The sequence below is a fragment of the Podarcis cretensis genome (genome assembly GCF_951804945.1).
Source record: "Podarcis cretensis genome assembly, chromosome: 2".
In the NCBI taxonomy this organism is placed as follows: domain Eukaryota; kingdom Metazoa; phylum Chordata; class Lepidosauria; order Squamata; family Lacertidae; genus Podarcis; species Podarcis cretensis.
The window spans coordinates 100281497-100299202 of record NC_137171.1 but is presented as its reverse complement, the minus strand read 5'-3'; the positions used below and the strand labels follow the sequence as shown (position 1 = coordinate 100299202).

Genomic DNA, 17706 nt, shown 5'->3' with positions numbered 1-17706 from the left:
CAATCTAGAATTTGACAGAGGATAAACAACAGAAGGAGGGAGGTTGGTAGAGACAAGGCTGAATGGGGAAGCAACATGCAGTTGTTTCAGTAACATGTACTTAGGCTTAGTTGCACACCGAGTCACTGAAGGGCATGAGAGGCACTAAGGGATAGTACCAAAGGTTTCATGGAAAAGGTGGACTTCGAGGAGGGATCTGAAAGCAGGAAGAGGTGGCATCACAGAGGTCTACGAAGAAGGAGGTGTTGGGTGCTGGTGGAGCTGGAAAAGTGAAGACAGGGATGTATTGAGATAAAAGAGCAAAGGAAGTAGGGGAGGGAAAGTCCATGGAGGGTTCTGAAGGTAAGGACAGGGAGCTTGTGGTGGATCTGAGATAGTATAGGGATTTGAGGAGTAGCTTGGCTACAGCATCTCAAGGCTACAACATCTCAGAGAATGAATGTCCTGATGCCAGGACATGACAGCCAGTGTGGTGTAGTGGTTAAGAGCAGCAGACTTGTAATCTGGTGAACTGGGTTCGCGTCCCCGCTCCTCCACATGCAGCTGCTGGGTGACCTTGGGCTAGTCACATTTCTCTGAAATTTCTCAGCCTCACTCACCTCACAGAGTGTTTGTTGTGGGGGAGGAAGGGAAAGGAGAATGTTAGCCGCTTTGAGACTCCTCCAGGTAGTGATAAAGCGGGATATCAAATCCAAACTCTTCTGTCTGTCCCGGTCTTAAAGGGCCAGCGGCGGAAGGCCAAACAGTTCTTTTCAGCAACATAAACACAATGTGATTTGAGACAGATGAATGGGAAGCAGTGCAGAAGAGACAAGAGGAAATGTAAGTGGAGCAGGCGGATTTTTAGAAAGGCTTTGCAAAAAAAGCGTTCTTGCATGTTATGTCCCAACAGCTCATACAGTGCCTTAAAAACTGCCCCATGCTATAGGAGTGGTGATTATGAATAAGAGGCAATCTGTAATTCTTCTTCTTAAACCATGCATAGCTGATGCATGTCTGCATTGAACAGGAGACAGATCGCTTGCAATGTATTGATGGAAATCCCAATTCGGCTCTGCCTGCAATATTCCTCATAACTTGCTGTGGAAAGGAAAAAGTGACGTAATCTCTCTGGTGTGCACAACCACAGCAGTGACATGAGGGGCAACAGTTAAGCCTCACTCTGCAGAACCAAAGGGACAGGCAGCTCAGATGCGCCTGATTTAAAGGGAACTGCAGCATGAATATATTTAATATATATTTTAAAAAACAACAACTCAGGAAGCAAAGCAATGGTATACAGAGGCATACAGTCAAAGCCAAAGAGGTTAATATTTTTCCTTTTTTTGTTTTTTTTAAAAAAGGATGGTGGCAATAATGTCTGTCTGATTTGAAATCTACAGTGGACAAAGCCACAGGCTCCAATTGTACCTACCTGTCAAGGTCTGACATTCCTATTAGCAAGGCGCCCAAGGGCAGACACCGCTCTTAGCAGGGCACTTATTTTACAAAGGATGGCAAAAGCCCAACTTGTCCAGTGGGATGCTTTATATACAAAAAATAAAAATGAAAGTGAAAAGTAAAAAAGGCATATTCTGAAAAGCAGCAGGACGCAAGCTGGAGGAAGAACCGAGAAAGTAAAAATGGCAAGAGTGAAAAAGAACAAACGTGGCAAGCGAGGGAGAGAGGCAAGCTCGAGGTGGCCAAATTCCCTCCAACTTACAGAACAGGAAGCATTTCTATCAGAGAGCCAAGTGGATAATATTAATTAAAAGAGATAACATGAAACAGAAAAAAACAAAAGGAGCAGATGAAAGGAAATCAGAATTATTAAATAAAATTGTGACGGGTTAAAAAGAAAAAAGAAACCCCCCCGAATGGAATAGACACTATGATCAAATGCACCAGGCCCTTTGATTCATTTGCCACAGAAAGTCTCCAGCAAAGCCAGGAACTGAAACTTGATGTTTCTGAGATGAGAATTATAGAATTGTAGAGCTGGAAGGGACACGAGGGCCATCTAGTCCAACCCCCTGCAGTGGAGGAATGTTTCGCCCAACATGGGGCTCAAACCCACAACCCTCACGTTCTACCAACCGAGCTGTTGTTTGGCGAACAGTGATATTAACAACAAGTACAAAAATCCAGTTGTGGTGTTGTTTCTTTGGCGCCACTCACATTGAATCATGGCACGATGCCAGTCATTGCTGCAGTAATAATCTGAATATGGAAAAAAATGTAGGCAGAGGTAATTACGCTAGTCTTTGCTGCCCAACTGGCTCAGTTCATGCCCCTTTTTACATACAGTGGTTTGTTTGTTTAGTCATTTAGTCGTGTCCGACTCTTCGTTACCCCATGGACTGGAGCACGCCAGGCACTCCTGTCGTCCACTGCCTCCGCAGTTTGGTCAAACTCATGCTGGTAACTTCGACATACAGTGGTACCTTGGGTTAAGAACTTAATTTGTTCCGGAGGTCCGTTCTTTACCTGAAATTGTTCTTAACCTGAAGTACCACTTTAGCTAATGAGGCCTCCTGCTGCCGCCACGCGATTTTTGTTCTCATCCTGAAGCAAAGTTCTTAACGCGAGGTACTATTTCTGGGTTAGCGGAACCTGAAGTGTCTGTAACCTGAAGCGTCTGTAACCCAAGGTACCAGTGTACTCATCTAAGAACAATGGAACTGCTTCTCACTGCACTGTGATTCCAGGCTGTTGGGAAATTTATAAATACCGCAGTCATATATTCCCCACCAAGACTCTTGTGCTTCTCTCCTTCACGCCATTAGAATATCCACATAAGCTACCCAATAAAATGGCATTACATGACTGGCATGGTGAGCAAGTGTGAAAGCAGTCTGCATATATTCTGTATTCAGATGCTCATTGGATTGCAGTGGTGCAGGAACTCAATGGAAGGGACCCCAAGTTTCATCTGGTACAACTCCCTGAAATGCAGTTATTGCAGCTAAATTCCTGACAGATGGCCATCCAACGACTGGCTAAAAATCTCCAATGAAGGAGAGCCCACCACCTTCTGAGACAGCCCCACAGAAATGGCTCCCACACAACTAGTAATGCATAAAAGTGTGGCATTGGGAGATAAGACTTACTGAGTTTGCCAGCTTCAAAATGCGATGGCTGTGGTTGAAACGGCCAAAGGCCTGCTCAGTTTTATGACACGACTTCTTCATTACGGTTTGCTTACAATGTGGTACAATCAAGATTCATCTGCCTCAAAAGATCATGGAGTGTGCCTTCAGGGGTGAAGTCAAGCCACAGCGTTAGCAGCACTGAAGTGACCTCCCCAGGGTGCAAGCCTGGGCAGTGTGTATGGAGATCCTGGGCTGCCCAGATGATAAGACCCTGCTCCCAGCCTCGCTTATGTGGTCCAAAGGAAAACAGAGCAATACATTTAGTATCAGGAGTTGCCGGAAGGAGGCCTCCAACTGTCTTAGGGACTCCACTCTGGATTTATGTAGGGTTTACTCCTTAGCCCTTTATTCTCAAAAGATATCCTGCAGAGCAGTGGAGGTTTAGGATAAAAGAATAAAACCATGGTTGGGTGAAAAGGTGCTTGGTGTTACTTCCAAAGGAATCAGAACAACGGGATCACAGCTAGATTTTGTGTTAGACTGTGAACCTGAGCTGAAGGTTTACAGAAGGTGGTGACCTCACTCCCGTGATGAAGCTGTAGTTGTGAGCGGCCCAAGCACACATAACAACCTGGGGCCAGATGCATGTCTCCGAAATCAAAAGGGGTGTTGAGACAGATCAGTAGGGCTGGGAATAACTTTGTGCATGCACAAATGGGAGATGCCTGGGACCTTGTGCATGTGAAGCTACCAGTCCACAGAGCTATGGCATTTCCTCTCAGTGCAGGAGCTGTGCTTCCATGAGCTCTGCTACTTTGGAGCACTGCCACTGAGCCATTAAGGCCCTCCTCTTGTAGCTGAACAGGATTGAGCCAAGGAGTCTCAAACTGTCACAACTTCAGAGAGTTGCTGCATTCGATGCTACTCAGTGCACACTTTTTGGCTTTATGAAGACAAACATACGAGTGTATCGAGAAAGCGTCTGTGCAGAGTCAACAGGCTTTACCTTGGGATCAGCAGTGAGCAGTTTGAATGCTTGATATACTTGTGCTTCTTTCACGCCTCCACCAAGATCCAGGAAGTTGGCAGGCTTTCCGCCATTAAGGGAAATGATATCGCACGTTGCCATAGCAAGCCCAGCGCCATTGACTGCAATTAAGAGAATCAGAGTTGTGCATTTTAAAATGGCGAAATGCAGACTCGTAGGGATGTCGTTTAGAAAGTGCCACTACCACTACCCAGAGAAGTTACAGTTTAAGAGTGGTAGGAAAACGCTGTAACTAATAATACAATAAAGAGAGAGAGAGAGAGAGAGAGCAGGGAACAGTGTAAAAGAGATGGACTTTCAGGTTTAATGCACATGGATACAAAGAAGACATCAGCAATATTTGGTGTCTGGCATTCTTAGGCTACTATTTATTGATTCATTTCTCCCCAGTGATTATGCAGAACTAAATGGACTAAGACATGTTTCACTATTGGGGTTTGTGTGTGTGTGTGTGTGTGTGTGTGTGTGTGTGTCAGAAAGAAAGGCCATACAGCAACTTCCTGCTCTCTGCTGCAATTGCCATATATACCAGTGAGAGCCCAAATAGACCCAGCTGACACCATTGGGCCTGTTTGCTGTTGACTCTCCAATTGCCGTTCTCTAAGCGGTGATTTGCAGAGTCCTGGACTTTGGCCTCATGGTTCAACTCTAGCTGCCCTACTAGGTTCAAGGCCCAAAATAGTATGGCGGGGTGGGGAAAATGGGGTGCTAAAGAAGTCTGAAACAGTGGCACAAGGTTCCTGTTCCAGGCTGGCTGAAGAGGAACAGTCCCTTTTAGAGTCGGGAAATATACTGCAATGTTCTGTTGCAGGCTCCCCACTGGTTTTGTATAGAAAATGAGAGGAGCCCTGACAGATGCTGGGAAGAAAACATAGAGCAAAGCTTGCTTGGGGACTGCATGTGACTTGCAGGCTAAATTATTCCCATTCATAGGGTAATTTTAATTGATTAGTACTTAATAAATGAGGCATAATTTTAATTGTGCATAATACAATGATGTTTTCACAGTTTTATGTTCTGAACTTGCATATACTTTCCCAGGGAATTAGGAGCAAAAACCATATTCTGAAACCAGCAGAAACCCCACAAAATGTCTCCTTCACTTACCACTGATCCCTTAATTCCCCTGGCAGTTTTATGGGCCATGTCTAATTTCATTAACCTTGGCATAAAGCTAACATCCTGTTGGAAAATATTTAAAAACTCAGTTCTCCTTTTAACCAAACTCCCACTGGATATTCTTTTGATGACAATGCTTTAGATTTTATCCTCTTTTTTTTAATGGTTGACACCTCTGCTATGTTAAATGTTGCCTGTGTTGCAAATACTTTAACTCATCTGGGTAAGAGAGAAGAAAATGCTTTGGCACGTTAAATTGATTGCTTCTCTACAAAGTAAGCTTTTATTTTTAAAAAATTCCTTGAACAGGAGCCTACAATCCGGATGGGATGTTTCAGGCATATAATTTGATGGTGCTATTGGTTTAATGAGCTACAAATCCTTTTTAAAATGTTAATTCCAGTTAGATTAAGACCTCAGTACCAAAGCTACAAATTTGTTCTACCACAATCTCTGAATCTCACAGTTAAGCATGGAGAGGAATTTACATGCCATAAACTGTGAGGAGCAAAAAGCTACTTCTCTACATTTTTTTTAAAATTCCCATGAAGGCTTAAAAAAAAGGGTAAATTAAATGTTTATGTCAAATATAGACTGGTTCAGCTCTTATTTCCATTTTTATTATGAATTTTCCTTGTATATCTGAAACTGATTTTTATGTGTAATATTTATTTTGATACTAAAAATGATGCTCTAGTTGTTAATAGTGTTTTGCAGAACGTAAAAATTCCCTGGGTTGTTTTTTTCTTTTTTTGTATCTCCTGTTTATTTCAGATGTTTTAAGTTATGTTGTAAAGCACTTAAGAGTTTTTGCTTAAATATAAGTGGTCCAGATAAATAATTTAATCTTTTATTTCCATTCACTGAAACATTTTTCAAACAATACAGGATCCCAAATTTACATGGTCACGCATGTACAATCTGTTTATCAGGTTAGGCTTTTAAAATGCTGGGGAACCAAAGTATAATGTTAACTTACACTGAAACCAGGCAGAGGGCCTTCTCGGTAGTGGCGCCTGCCCTGTGGAACGCCCTCCCATCAGATGTCAAGTAAATAAGCAACTATCTTACTTTTAAAAGAAATCTGAAGGCAGCCCTGTTTAGGGAAGTTTTTAATGTTTAATGCTGTATTGTGTTTTTAATATTCCGTTGGGAGCCGCCCAGAGTGGCTGGGGAAACCCAGCCAGATGGGTGGGGTATAGATAATAAATCATCATCATTATTATATATAACCTAATCAAACTTTTTAAAAAGAAAAGTGAACAAGAATTGTAAGGAAACAAGAGACAATAATCCAAAGGCAAAGGTTTGGGTAGGAAGATTCTGTGTGTACAAGAAAATCTTCCCCTCGCCCTCTCAAAAATAGTCCCATGCTTCTCACTAAGAGCCAATCCAGGCATGGGTCACATCCACACCATTCATTTGAAGAATAAAGCTACCCACAAATAATCCTGGGAACTGTAGTTCACTCCTCACAGGACTACCATTCGCAACATTCTTTGAGGGAAGCTATGTGCTTTAAATGTATGGTATGGTTGTAGGCATGACATACCTGAGATCTGTGATCCTTTTGTTGTTTAGTAACAAAGCAGATGCACTGGGGCTTCTAATATGATCTCGAGCAGGGGTCAGCAACCTGCAGCCCATGGGCCACAAGCGGCCCACGGTGGGTCGTTTAAACGGCCCACGACCCGCTCCTGGACCAAGCCCCCGCAGCGCCGGAAACCGTGTCTGCGCATTCGCAATCCAGCCCACGGAGCAATCTCCATGGGAGTGAACTGGCCCAAAGGTAAACCTTGCAGACCCCTGATCTAGAGCAGTGGTTCCCATTTATTTATTTATACATACATACATACATACCCTGCCCATCTGGCTGGGCCTCCCCAGGCACCCTGGGCGGCCTCCAACAAAATACCAAAACACAGCAATGCATCAAACATCAAAAGCTTCCCCAAACAGGGCTGCCTTCAGATGTCTTCTAAAAGTCTGGTAGTTGTTGTTCTCTTTGACATCTGGTGGGAGAGTGTTCCACAGGGCGGGTGCCACTACCGAGAAGGCCCTCTGCCTGGTTCCCTGTAACTTGGCTTCTTGCAGTGATGGAACCACCAGAAGGCCCTCGGCGCTGGACCTCAGTGTCTGGGTAGAACGATGGGGGTGGAGATGCTCCTTCAGAGGTAGCTTTTTTTTACGGAAATGGCGCCACGGACCCCCTGGGTCAACAGACCACCAATTGGGAACTACAGATCTAGAGACTTATCTACCCCCACCCCCAAATTGCTAATAGCAGCTTCGGGAGAGAGGCAATTTAGACTGGGGAAAATTCATGGGAGGAACCAGCTAAAGTCCACTCCCCATTCGCTGATCCATTAATAGTCCCATATGGCTATTTCAATGTTTTAAAAAAGTGAAAGACTCTGATCAGGGATTGCTTGAGTGACATCTAGTTGAGGTCTCAACTGTTCTAAAATCTTGCCTGGGTGGTGGGTAGGGAGCCTGGACTGGCGTCCACCAGAACATAATGACTTGCTTCAGTGGATAGGTCTATCATGTGCAGAAGAGCATGAACCCTTAAAAAGGCCCCATTCATTGTCTGTAGCACATTTTCTTTGATGGTTTTCCATACAGGAAGCAATACAGAAAACACTGATTCTAAATTCAAATGATAGTTCTGGGTATGCAGTCGAAACATTCTGCCCAGATTCCTTGGGGCAGCAATTACTTTTCCTTCCGTTATTTAGAATTCATTTCTATTCAAATGTTGACAACTTTTTGGATACATGGCTGACAATTCCAGTAACACAGTTGTGGAGTAAGTAAAACACCCACCCGCCATCATTTGGCATCTTTGATGTTCACAGAGCACGCATATGCCAAGAATAATGACTGCATGCAGCTTAAATGTGAAGAACAGCTCTGCCGCACATTTTTAATGTTACTAAGTGGCCGTGTTTGGATGATCATATTGCAGCTTAATTAGCCAATCTATGAATGAGCCTTTGATTTCAACCTTTGAGCTGGCAAACAAACCAGGAAGTCTTCAGTTAACTATAGTTTCCTGTTTCGTCCAACCTGGGAGACTGGGGTTAACAGCTTCAGAACAAGCCAAGATATTAACTTCAATATCTGAAGCTGTTAACCATAGTTTCCTGGGAAAGCCAAGTTTACTGCAAACTTTCTATTTTGTTCAGGACCTTGTGCAAATGGGATGTAGATGCAGCCGTCAGGCTCATTCATACCTTGGCTCATTAAGCTGAGATATGATTATTTGAACGCAGCCTCCATGGTTGTTAATGGTTATGTCAAACACATGGCTGGGAATCCAAAAGACAACTTTAGTCATGAGCCAGTGTGGTGTAGTGGTTAAGAGCGGTAGTCTCGTAATCTGGTGAACTGGGTTCACGTCTTCGCTCCTCCACATGCAGCTGCTGGGTGACCTTGGGCCAGTCACACTTCTTTGAAGTCTCTCAGCCCCACTCACCTCACAGAGTGTTTGTTGTGGGGGAGGAAGGGAAAGGAGATTGTTAGCCACTTTGAGACTCCTTAAAGGGAGTGAAAGGCGGGATATCAAATCCAAACTCTTCTTCTTCTTCTTCTTCTAAGACCTGCATGCATGGCAGAATTGTTGACTGGTTTTCATTGGACTGCATACCTCCATGTCCTATTGCATGCTGGTTTTGAAACACCCACAGCTTCCAAATACGCCCCCCCCCCATCTTTTAACACATAAGGTCTTTGAATCGAAGACAGAAACGTATTGTATGAATACATTTTTGCTTACCGAAACAGGCAATGTTTCCATCCAGGCCTATGTACTTCAAGTCATAATGGGCAGCTTCATTTTCTATTGGCTCATTCTCAGATTTGTCATCCATGGCAAATATCTCTTTTTGCCTGAACTCAGCATTGTCATCAAAGTTTATCTTGGCATCAAAGCACACAACTAAATGAAAGGGAAATGAAATCAATACATCAGAGCTATTGAGTGGTTAGTTCCAAATGTGAAATAGAGTTGCATAATTTTTAAGCACCACACTTTCCAGTATCGAGAGTGCACAGTCCTCATCTCTGCAAAATCAATGTAACTCCCCGCCCCGCCCCCCAACAGAATTATACAGAAGCAGGCCTCAGGGACTTAGAACAGCAGACATCAAAACTCAATTTGCCATAGGCCTACCAGGTGTCAAGAGTCTTAAACTAAGATGTGGAATGCCAGCGTGGCGAAAACACACAATGAAAGTCAGGGCAGAAAAGGGAAGCTCAACAGAGCAGTCTCCCATAAATTTTCTCAACAGACCGACGTAACAATGCATGTGTTTAATTACAAATCTGTAATAGCTGTAGCTCTTACGCACTATGTTAATAAAGCCTTTAAGCGATTGTTTTAATATGTCCTGCACAGTCAGAGAAAAACAGGGGGATAAATTAGGGAGCGGGAGAGCCACATATGCCTTGAGCTTCCTGGAGGAAAGGTGGGGTATAAATGTAATAACAAACAGATCTGAAAACAAGAGGAAATGCAACCTAAAATCAAACAGAAGTAATCAAACAAAAAAAAAGCAGCTAAATATAAACAAGTGCAATTTTGGAAGCAGATCACACACATGAGGAGCGGTGAGACTGCACTCTCCTGTCAGGAGCTTGTCCTACACTCGAGTAGGGCCCTGGCAGAGACACATGCCTGACTGGCATGTTCTCTCCCTCCTGGTCTTTCGCTCGGGAGTTTCAAAAGCTTTCTTCAGCCCAAACACCACCGATGCCAACAGACATCGGCACACTTAGGGATCCGCAGTCTTTGCAGCTTGCGTAACAAACCTCAGCAACTCAGCACTTTGGCTAATCTACTTTATTTACATATAAACACACACGGAGCACTGCAACATGGCTCTCTCTCTCTCTAGCATCAGACAGCAAATAGAAAGAACAAAGGACAATAGTCCCGCTTCACGGAACACAGTAACACAAACATCCTGTCTCCGTCACTTCCCACTTTGTGGAGTCAAAATATATACCGTCATGTGAATGACAACAATCCCATGACTGCAATCATGGAGCAGGAATTCTAACATCTCCTTCCCGCTTCCGGCTCCAACCTTAACCAGGGTTTGCTCTTAACCGAGATATGAAACCCTGATCCATGCCTGCACTGCTAGCAGGACTCTCCTGGCAAACCTTCCTAACGTCACCATGGAAATCTCATTTCTGCAGAACTTTCACCATTAACAAGAGCAACATTGCAAAACAGCAGGGAAACAAGCCCACCTATTAATATTTATAAAACATTTTCTGCCGTCAAAAGAATATTGTTACATACATGATAGATTATACAAATGCACTTTTTTCTTCTTCTGAACAAATATCAAAGAGAGCCCCGGCACTTCTATTCTTGGAGTGCTTTCCCACTGCTTTTGCTATTGACATGAAGCTGTCAGAGAAGCGTGAATTCAACAGCTTATGCTAAGGGGCAAGGAGAACGCTGGCAGTCCTTGGGGCCATCTAGGACAGACATTTTAATCTCCGATTTAAGCATGAACTGCAACAACACTTGCAGAGTTCTTTGCAGTTCCTGTTCACCTACTCTAGAATGTACCTGCTTATACTCTGGTCCACCTGCAATATATATTTAAAGCAGCAGGGTTAGGGTTATGGCTTCGCCCAAAGAATCCAGGGGGTGAGGGGATACATGTGGACAGTGGCCACATTTATGACACCACTTTAAATAGGCATGGCTCCCCTGCCCCAATATTCTGTTAGGAGACCCCTATTCCCCTTACAGAGTTGCAGTTCCCAGAGTAGCTTGATGGTCAATACCACTTCTCAGGGAACTCTGGTAACTGTTGGTCTGTGAAGGGAACAGGGGTCTCTTAATATGTCTTGGCACTCTTAAAAAACTACAATTCCCAAGAGTCTTTGGGGGAAGCGACCATTGCTTTAAGTGGTATGATACTGCCTTAAATACAAAGTGCATATGGGGCCTAAAGTGAAGATCTCCTATTCCACCAACAGTTATTTTTGCATTCTTTGAAGACTACTGATCTCTTTTCAATGGAAAAAAGGATATTAATTTAATCCAGGGTTTCATAAGCAGGGTGTGTTTGTGTTATTATACAGGAGGTAAACAAATTGCCTACTTGCTCCAAAGCAGCAGAACATTCAAATTCTATTCATAACCACACTCATAGATTGAACGTGGATATAAATCTGGATGCAAAACACATAATAATAATAATAATAATAATAATAAAATTTTATTTATATCCCGCCCTCCCCAGCCGAGGCTGGGCTCAGGGCGGCTAACAACAATAAAATAATACAACATTCTAAAATCATTTCATTAAAAAATTACTTCAAATCAAATTGATGGCAACCATTGGGCTAGAGTTCTGTGAAGATTGCCAAAGGCTGTGCCCTGGCCAAAGGCTTGGCGGAACAGCTCTGTCTTGCAGGCCCTGCAGAAAGATGTCAAGTCCCGCAGGGCCCTAATCTCTTGTGGCAGAGCGTTCCACCAGATCGGAGCCACAGCCGAAAAAGCCATTCCCAATATTAATGCAGGATATTTATATGGGCTTCTGTCATCAGTCTTGAAATCATAGAATTGAAGAAGTGGAAAGGACCCAAGGGTCATCGTGTCCAACCCCTTGCAATGCAGGAATCTCAGCTAGAGCATCCATGACAGATGGCCATCCAACCTCTGCTTAGAAACCTCCAAGGAAGGAGAGTCCACCACCTCCCGAGGGAAACTGTTCCACTGTCGAACAGCTCTTTCTGCCGGAAAGTTTTCCCGTATGTTCAGTCGGGAATTCCTTTCTTGTAACTAATGTAAACGAAGATCACTATCCTAGGTTCCTGGTGACATGTTACATAACAATTGCAAACTACTGTATCCGGATTGAGGTCATGATCACAGGATACAGTACAATAAACCCACCACTATCTACTACATCGGCTTCCATTGAAAGGAATGGGAAATGGATTTTTTTTTCTGGAATCAGGTCACATGGAAGCGAGTGCTAAACATGTGCCATATTCCATTAGTTTTCTGGAAGTGTCTTTTACATTACGTGTAAGCTCAAATACAATGAAGAAATAAACAGTGAGGGAAACATCAGGGAAATGGAATAAACTGCTGTGTGGCTGCAGCCCTAATCTGCATGCAGTTAGTATAACGCAAAACACCTAGAATCCAGCTAGAAAGTGTAATACAATAATTTACAAATAATACATCTTTCTTTTCCAATTTTTTTTGAATCTGGTTTCTTTTACTGTTCTGTTCGTGGGGCCACCAATCTATTCAAAATGCCGTAGGGAATTTTTTAGAGGCGAGGGGGAGAGCAGCAGCTCCTGCACAGAGGCAACATTTGTAAATTCTGATCATTAATCATTTCGCCCAATAATTCAGTTTAATTTGACTATTGTGTGTTACGGTCATAAAACAAACACACACTTGATCATGACTGTAATTCAGTCTCTGAATTATTGCCATGTGTTACTATAAATGAATTATTTTTATGATGTTTTGCTCTCTTTTTTTTTTTAAAGTCACTTTACTATATTTCATTTTGTGTGTCCAAAGGAACACAATCTTGAGGCAAAGGGAAATGTATCTTTCCTGCATCATTGAAGATCTGTGGCTTTTAAGAGAGCCATTAAGTAACCAGAGATTTTCGCTCTAAGACTCAAAACATTCTGTTTTATTCACTAATGTGGCAAGTTCTCCTTACTGGGTTATCTGTTAGATACAAATTGTTCACCCTAAAAGCACTGCAGTATTTATACTTCAGTCTAGTCCACACATTTCTTGGGATTTGGACCGACTTGGGATACTGTCTGTCTGCCAAGAAAGAAAGAAACTACTGCATTTTTGCATTGTTGCTCAGCCCTGAACATTCCTTATGACACAAATGAATCATTATAAGTTTCACTCACATATTGTATCAGAAATGGGGAAAATAATCAAGTAAAGCAACAATAGGGCGGAAAATCCATGGAAAATGAAATTTCGGCTGCTTGAAATATGACAGTAACTATGCTGGAAGCTGTTACGAGAAGAGTTGTGTATATAAGCCTCCCATAAATAAACATCTGTTAAGGGAGATAAAGATCCTGTTGAGAGTCTAATTGGCCTTTAACTCAATGCCATGTTAGCCAGATGAGGCGCAGGCCTAAAGTGAGTTTCAAGCTATGGCTATGAAGGTGATTCTGTTTAGAATTAGCCACTGCCCTAGCCACGAGTGTGCCTGCATTTAGGGTGCTCACATGGAGCAAGAGGAGCAGGGAGGTGCTTCTGGTCCCCCTCTCAATTTCACAATCCCAGTGGTCCTGTCAGGATCGGGCATGCCCATACTCATGAAGCAGAAGCAGAACTCTGGGTGGTAGTGGGGTTTTGTGGTAACCAAGGATGGAGGCTCTCTCCCTTTCGCCTCTCCCATGGAGCGTAGAGCTTCATTTGAGCTGGAGGCGGCAGAGGCTGTTGTTGTTTAGTCGTGTCCGACTCTTCGTGACCCCATGGACCAGAGCACGCCAGGCACTCCTGTCTTCCACTGCCTCCTGCAGTTTGGTCAAACTCATGCTGGTAGCTTCAAGAACACTGTCCAACCATCTCGTCCTCTGTCGTGCCCTTCTCCTTGTGCCCTCCATCTTTCCCAACATCAGGGTCTTTTCCAGGGAGTCTTCTCTTCTCATGAGATGGCCAAAGTATTGGAGCCTCAGCTTCAGGATCTGTCCTTCCAGTGAGCACTCAGGGTTGATTTCCTTAAGAATGGAGAGGTTTGATCTTCTTGCAGTCCAGGGGACTCTCAAGAGTCTCCTCCAGCACCATAATTCAAAAGCATCAGTTCTTCAGCGATCAACCTTCTTTATGGTCCAGCTCACACTTCCCTACATCACTACTGGGAAAACCATAGGGAAGGATGCAGCATTGTTGTCAAGGACCAGGTGCCACTCTCCATAGATGGGAAGAGTGTGCATTTATAACCACAGCAGTCTTGCAGGGCAAGAGAGCCATGCAAACAAGCACACCGGACCTGGCCTTTAAAAGCTTGGTGGGAGGGGTGTGAAAATTGGTTGGGACATCTTGGTTGCTCCTGCTCAGTTCCGAACTTCTTTGCCTGGCTCCTGAAGTTCTGACACCTACTGCCAATTTGGCTGCTGAGCCTGTATCATTACTTATGTGAATGAAGGTCTCTGTAAGAGCCCCTGTCGTCGTGTTTTGGGCAGGAGTCAGGACTTGCTCATGCAAGGAAACATGCAAACAGGACAAGAGTTTAGCACTGATGAGCGCAGAATCACACATCACAGTCAAACCTTGGAAAGGAGGTGGGGATTTTGAATGTGACAATGGTGAAAAAGAGGCAGACGGTGTGCCCATGGCACATTTTCTTAGAAAATTAGGGAGCTTATGTTGGCACAAGGGTGTAGTATAGAACTCCCATGCATGTGAGTTCATCTAGAAATTCCTATTTCTCTGCTAGATCAAGGTGCTTTTTAAAATCTTTCTTTTTCTCTTTCGTACCTTGTCCTTCTGGAGTTTCGCCAAAGGGATTCACTTCAACTTGAGTGGCATCAATTTTCAGGAAAAGGTTGTACAGCTTCTTAATTTGATCAGCAGCCTAAAGTTGAAAAAAGTGGTGCATAATTACACAAAAGTAAACCAGCGGAGGCAGGCAGAGAATTATCCTGAATTAAGATGCTAAAGATGTTTGTATTTTCTGCATCAGTGTAAAAGCAGCTACAAAAAGTTAATGACATAATAACCTTCCTTTATGAAACACTAATGCTATCTATTGCTTTTAAATCAGTGGCCGATTATTTTAGCCAGGAGGAAATGGAATGCTGATTTGAAACGTCAAACATTACAGAGGCTCACTCTTCGCAGTGCACTAAATAGAACTTTGTAGTTAAAAAAGAGAGAGCAGTGTCATTAATTCAAACAAACTTAATTTAAGCACAATGAACCAAGTTTGAGAGTTGATAATGAATACATTATGCTGATATTGAAGTTAAAGTGATTACCTTAATGAGACTAAATTCAGAAACTGTGAAGCAATATGCAGCTGACAAATGCAGATTAGTTGCTGAATTTGTTTGGAAAATGTATAAACCCTCCCTTCCGGCATCAAAATGCAACTCTGACTGAAGAAACAATGGTTGAAAAATTGGCTTCTTTGCTCTCTAAACTCAGCTCTTATCTGTTTTCTTGTAAGCAGCATTGACACATGATCAGAACTAACTAAATAACTGCTGCATATTCCTTAAATGTAATTGTAAAAAAGCAAACAGGAAGGCCACTATTTAGAAATGGCATTAACTTCATGATCTGCTGAGCCTTTTATAATCGCCCGCAACCTTCCTTGCCATGAACTACAATTCATTCAGTCTTCTACTTTGATAACTATATTACAGGAGGCCAACTCAACTGTTTGTCCCCAAATTTTGTTCTCTGGGGACGATAAGGAGTCCTTTATTCTCCAATATCTCCCCACCCCATCATCATATCCTAATACAGTGGTACCTGTGGTTATGAACTTAATTCGTTCCGGAGGTCCGTTCTTAACCTGAAACTGTTCTTAACCTGAAGCACCACTTTAGCTAATGGGGCCTCCCGCTGCTGCTGCCACCGCACAATTTCTGTTCTCATCCTGAAGCAAAGTTCTTAACCCGAGGTACTGTTTCTGGGTTAGTGGAGTCTGTAATCTGAAGCGTGAGTAACCCGAGGTACCATGGTATTTTCAAATACTTTAACTCAGGGATGTGGAACTTCCACATGCTATTCAGCTCCCATAATCCCCAGGCAACGTGTCCAATTGTCAGGGCTGATGGTAGCTGTAGTCCAACAACATTTGGAGAACCACAAGTTCCTTGTTCTTAGAGTAAGTGATCCGGGGACTCCAGTGATCCTCAAACTTTCTGCTTTCAGGAAAAACCCTTGCACAGTCCCTTCCCTGCTCAGGAACTCCCATGCATATTAGAAGATTCTAGGGCATGTTTTGTGTTGCTGATTCAGTATTATTTCACATGCGTGAGCTAGAGCAGTGTTCCCCAACCTTGGGCCTCCAGCTGTTTTTGGACTACAATTCCCATCATCCTTGACCACTGGTCTTGTTAGCGAGGGATGATGGGAGTTGTAGTCCAAAAACAGCTGGAGGCCCAAGGTTGGGGAACACTGACCTAGAGGATACCACAGGATCTCCTGTGGCTGTGTGCTGGAAGGGGGAATAGGACTGATGAGAACACTGCCATTCAGCAATACATGCTCATCGCTCCTGGTCTTCGCTGTGAAGAACCTGCTCAACTAGAACCCCTTAATCCTTGCCCCCTACTTAAATGGCCTAAACGCTTATTATTGTATTTGTGCATTCTTCTTCTCCTGCTGTCCTTGATTTTGTGCTCCCTCTGCTGTCCCCTTCCCTGTCGAAGTTCAGACCAGTGGTTCCCAAAGTAGCTGGTACCACCCTGTTGGGAGACAGTGGAATTACCTAGGAGGGAGCTAAGAGGCAAGAGGTTGTAGGAGAGGGGGCTCCGGAAGTATAAATGACTTATCAGAATATGAAAAGCTGCTATCCCTGGATCAGGTCCATCTCTTTTGTTGAATTAAGCTAAATAGTTTTTGCTTGATGGATTTTGAATAACTGTGCAATTACTTCTTACCATTTTGAATTTTATTGTGTTATCACCTTCCTTAGCGGGTTGTGCGAACCACCATTCTGAATAGTGCTTTTTGTAGGGTAGGGTAAGGGGCACTGGGGATGAGTTTATGGAACCAAGGAGGCAGTGGCCCCAAAAAGTTCTGAAACCATTGGTTTACCTTGCAATCTCTGAAGTGAGAACTTAACTTCTGTTTTGCTTTATGCATTCTGAAAAGCTCCAGGAGGATACAATATGCAAATCACTAAGTTTGTTCATTTTTTTAATTAAAAAAAAAAATCAAAATCAAAAGATAAACTTCCACAACAAGAAGTTGGACTGATACAGTCCTCACTCAACAGCAATTGATTATCTCCCTCTTTCTCTCTCTCATTGAACCAAAGGATACTATCAAACATCTCCTAGAAGAACAAAAACCCGAAAAAAGGGGATGGAAGCAGAAATTGGGAGACTCTTGCCACAGATGACTGAAATAATTGACTTGTACTTTGGCAAGCTCTACCTTGGCTTTCTTACCTTTCCTAAGGCACTATGGTGACGAGAAACTAGAGCTGGATCTCTGAGCATTAGTTAGATGGCTTCCATCACTCATCTATAACTAGACACATGCAAATAAGGCGGGCAGATGCAACAGAGTGTTTGGATCCTGTAGCTAGACAGGACATGTTTGCAAGCCTTAAAAATTCAAACATAATGTGACCAGGTGCAAAGGAAAGGTGACAATAGGTGCATCTGCATGGCTGTGAAGAAGTACAGGTTGCTTCCTATTCAGACTGCCTACATTTCCAAAAAAGACTAGGCATACTCAAATGGCATTGGAACAACTTC

At 43.2% G+C, this 17706-nt stretch overlaps 1 protein-coding gene across 1 annotated transcript in view; it reads right to left on the bottom strand.

Annotated features, from left to right (window-relative positions):
* Window positions 1–17706, bottom strand: part of SUCLG2 (succinate-CoA ligase GDP-forming subunit beta) — a 222802-nt gene that overhangs the window by 70248 nt on the left and 134848 nt on the right. Inside the window, exons 7-9 of the mRNA XM_079963723.1 lie at window positions 14747–14843; window positions 9017–9178; window positions 4078–4220 (exon numbers count right to left, since the gene is read on the bottom strand). Coding sequence (XP_079819849.1) covers window positions 4078–4220; window positions 9017–9178; window positions 14747–14843 — 402 coding nt within the window. The remainder of the gene's footprint in view (window positions 1–4077; window positions 4221–9016; window positions 9179–14746; window positions 14844–17706) is intronic.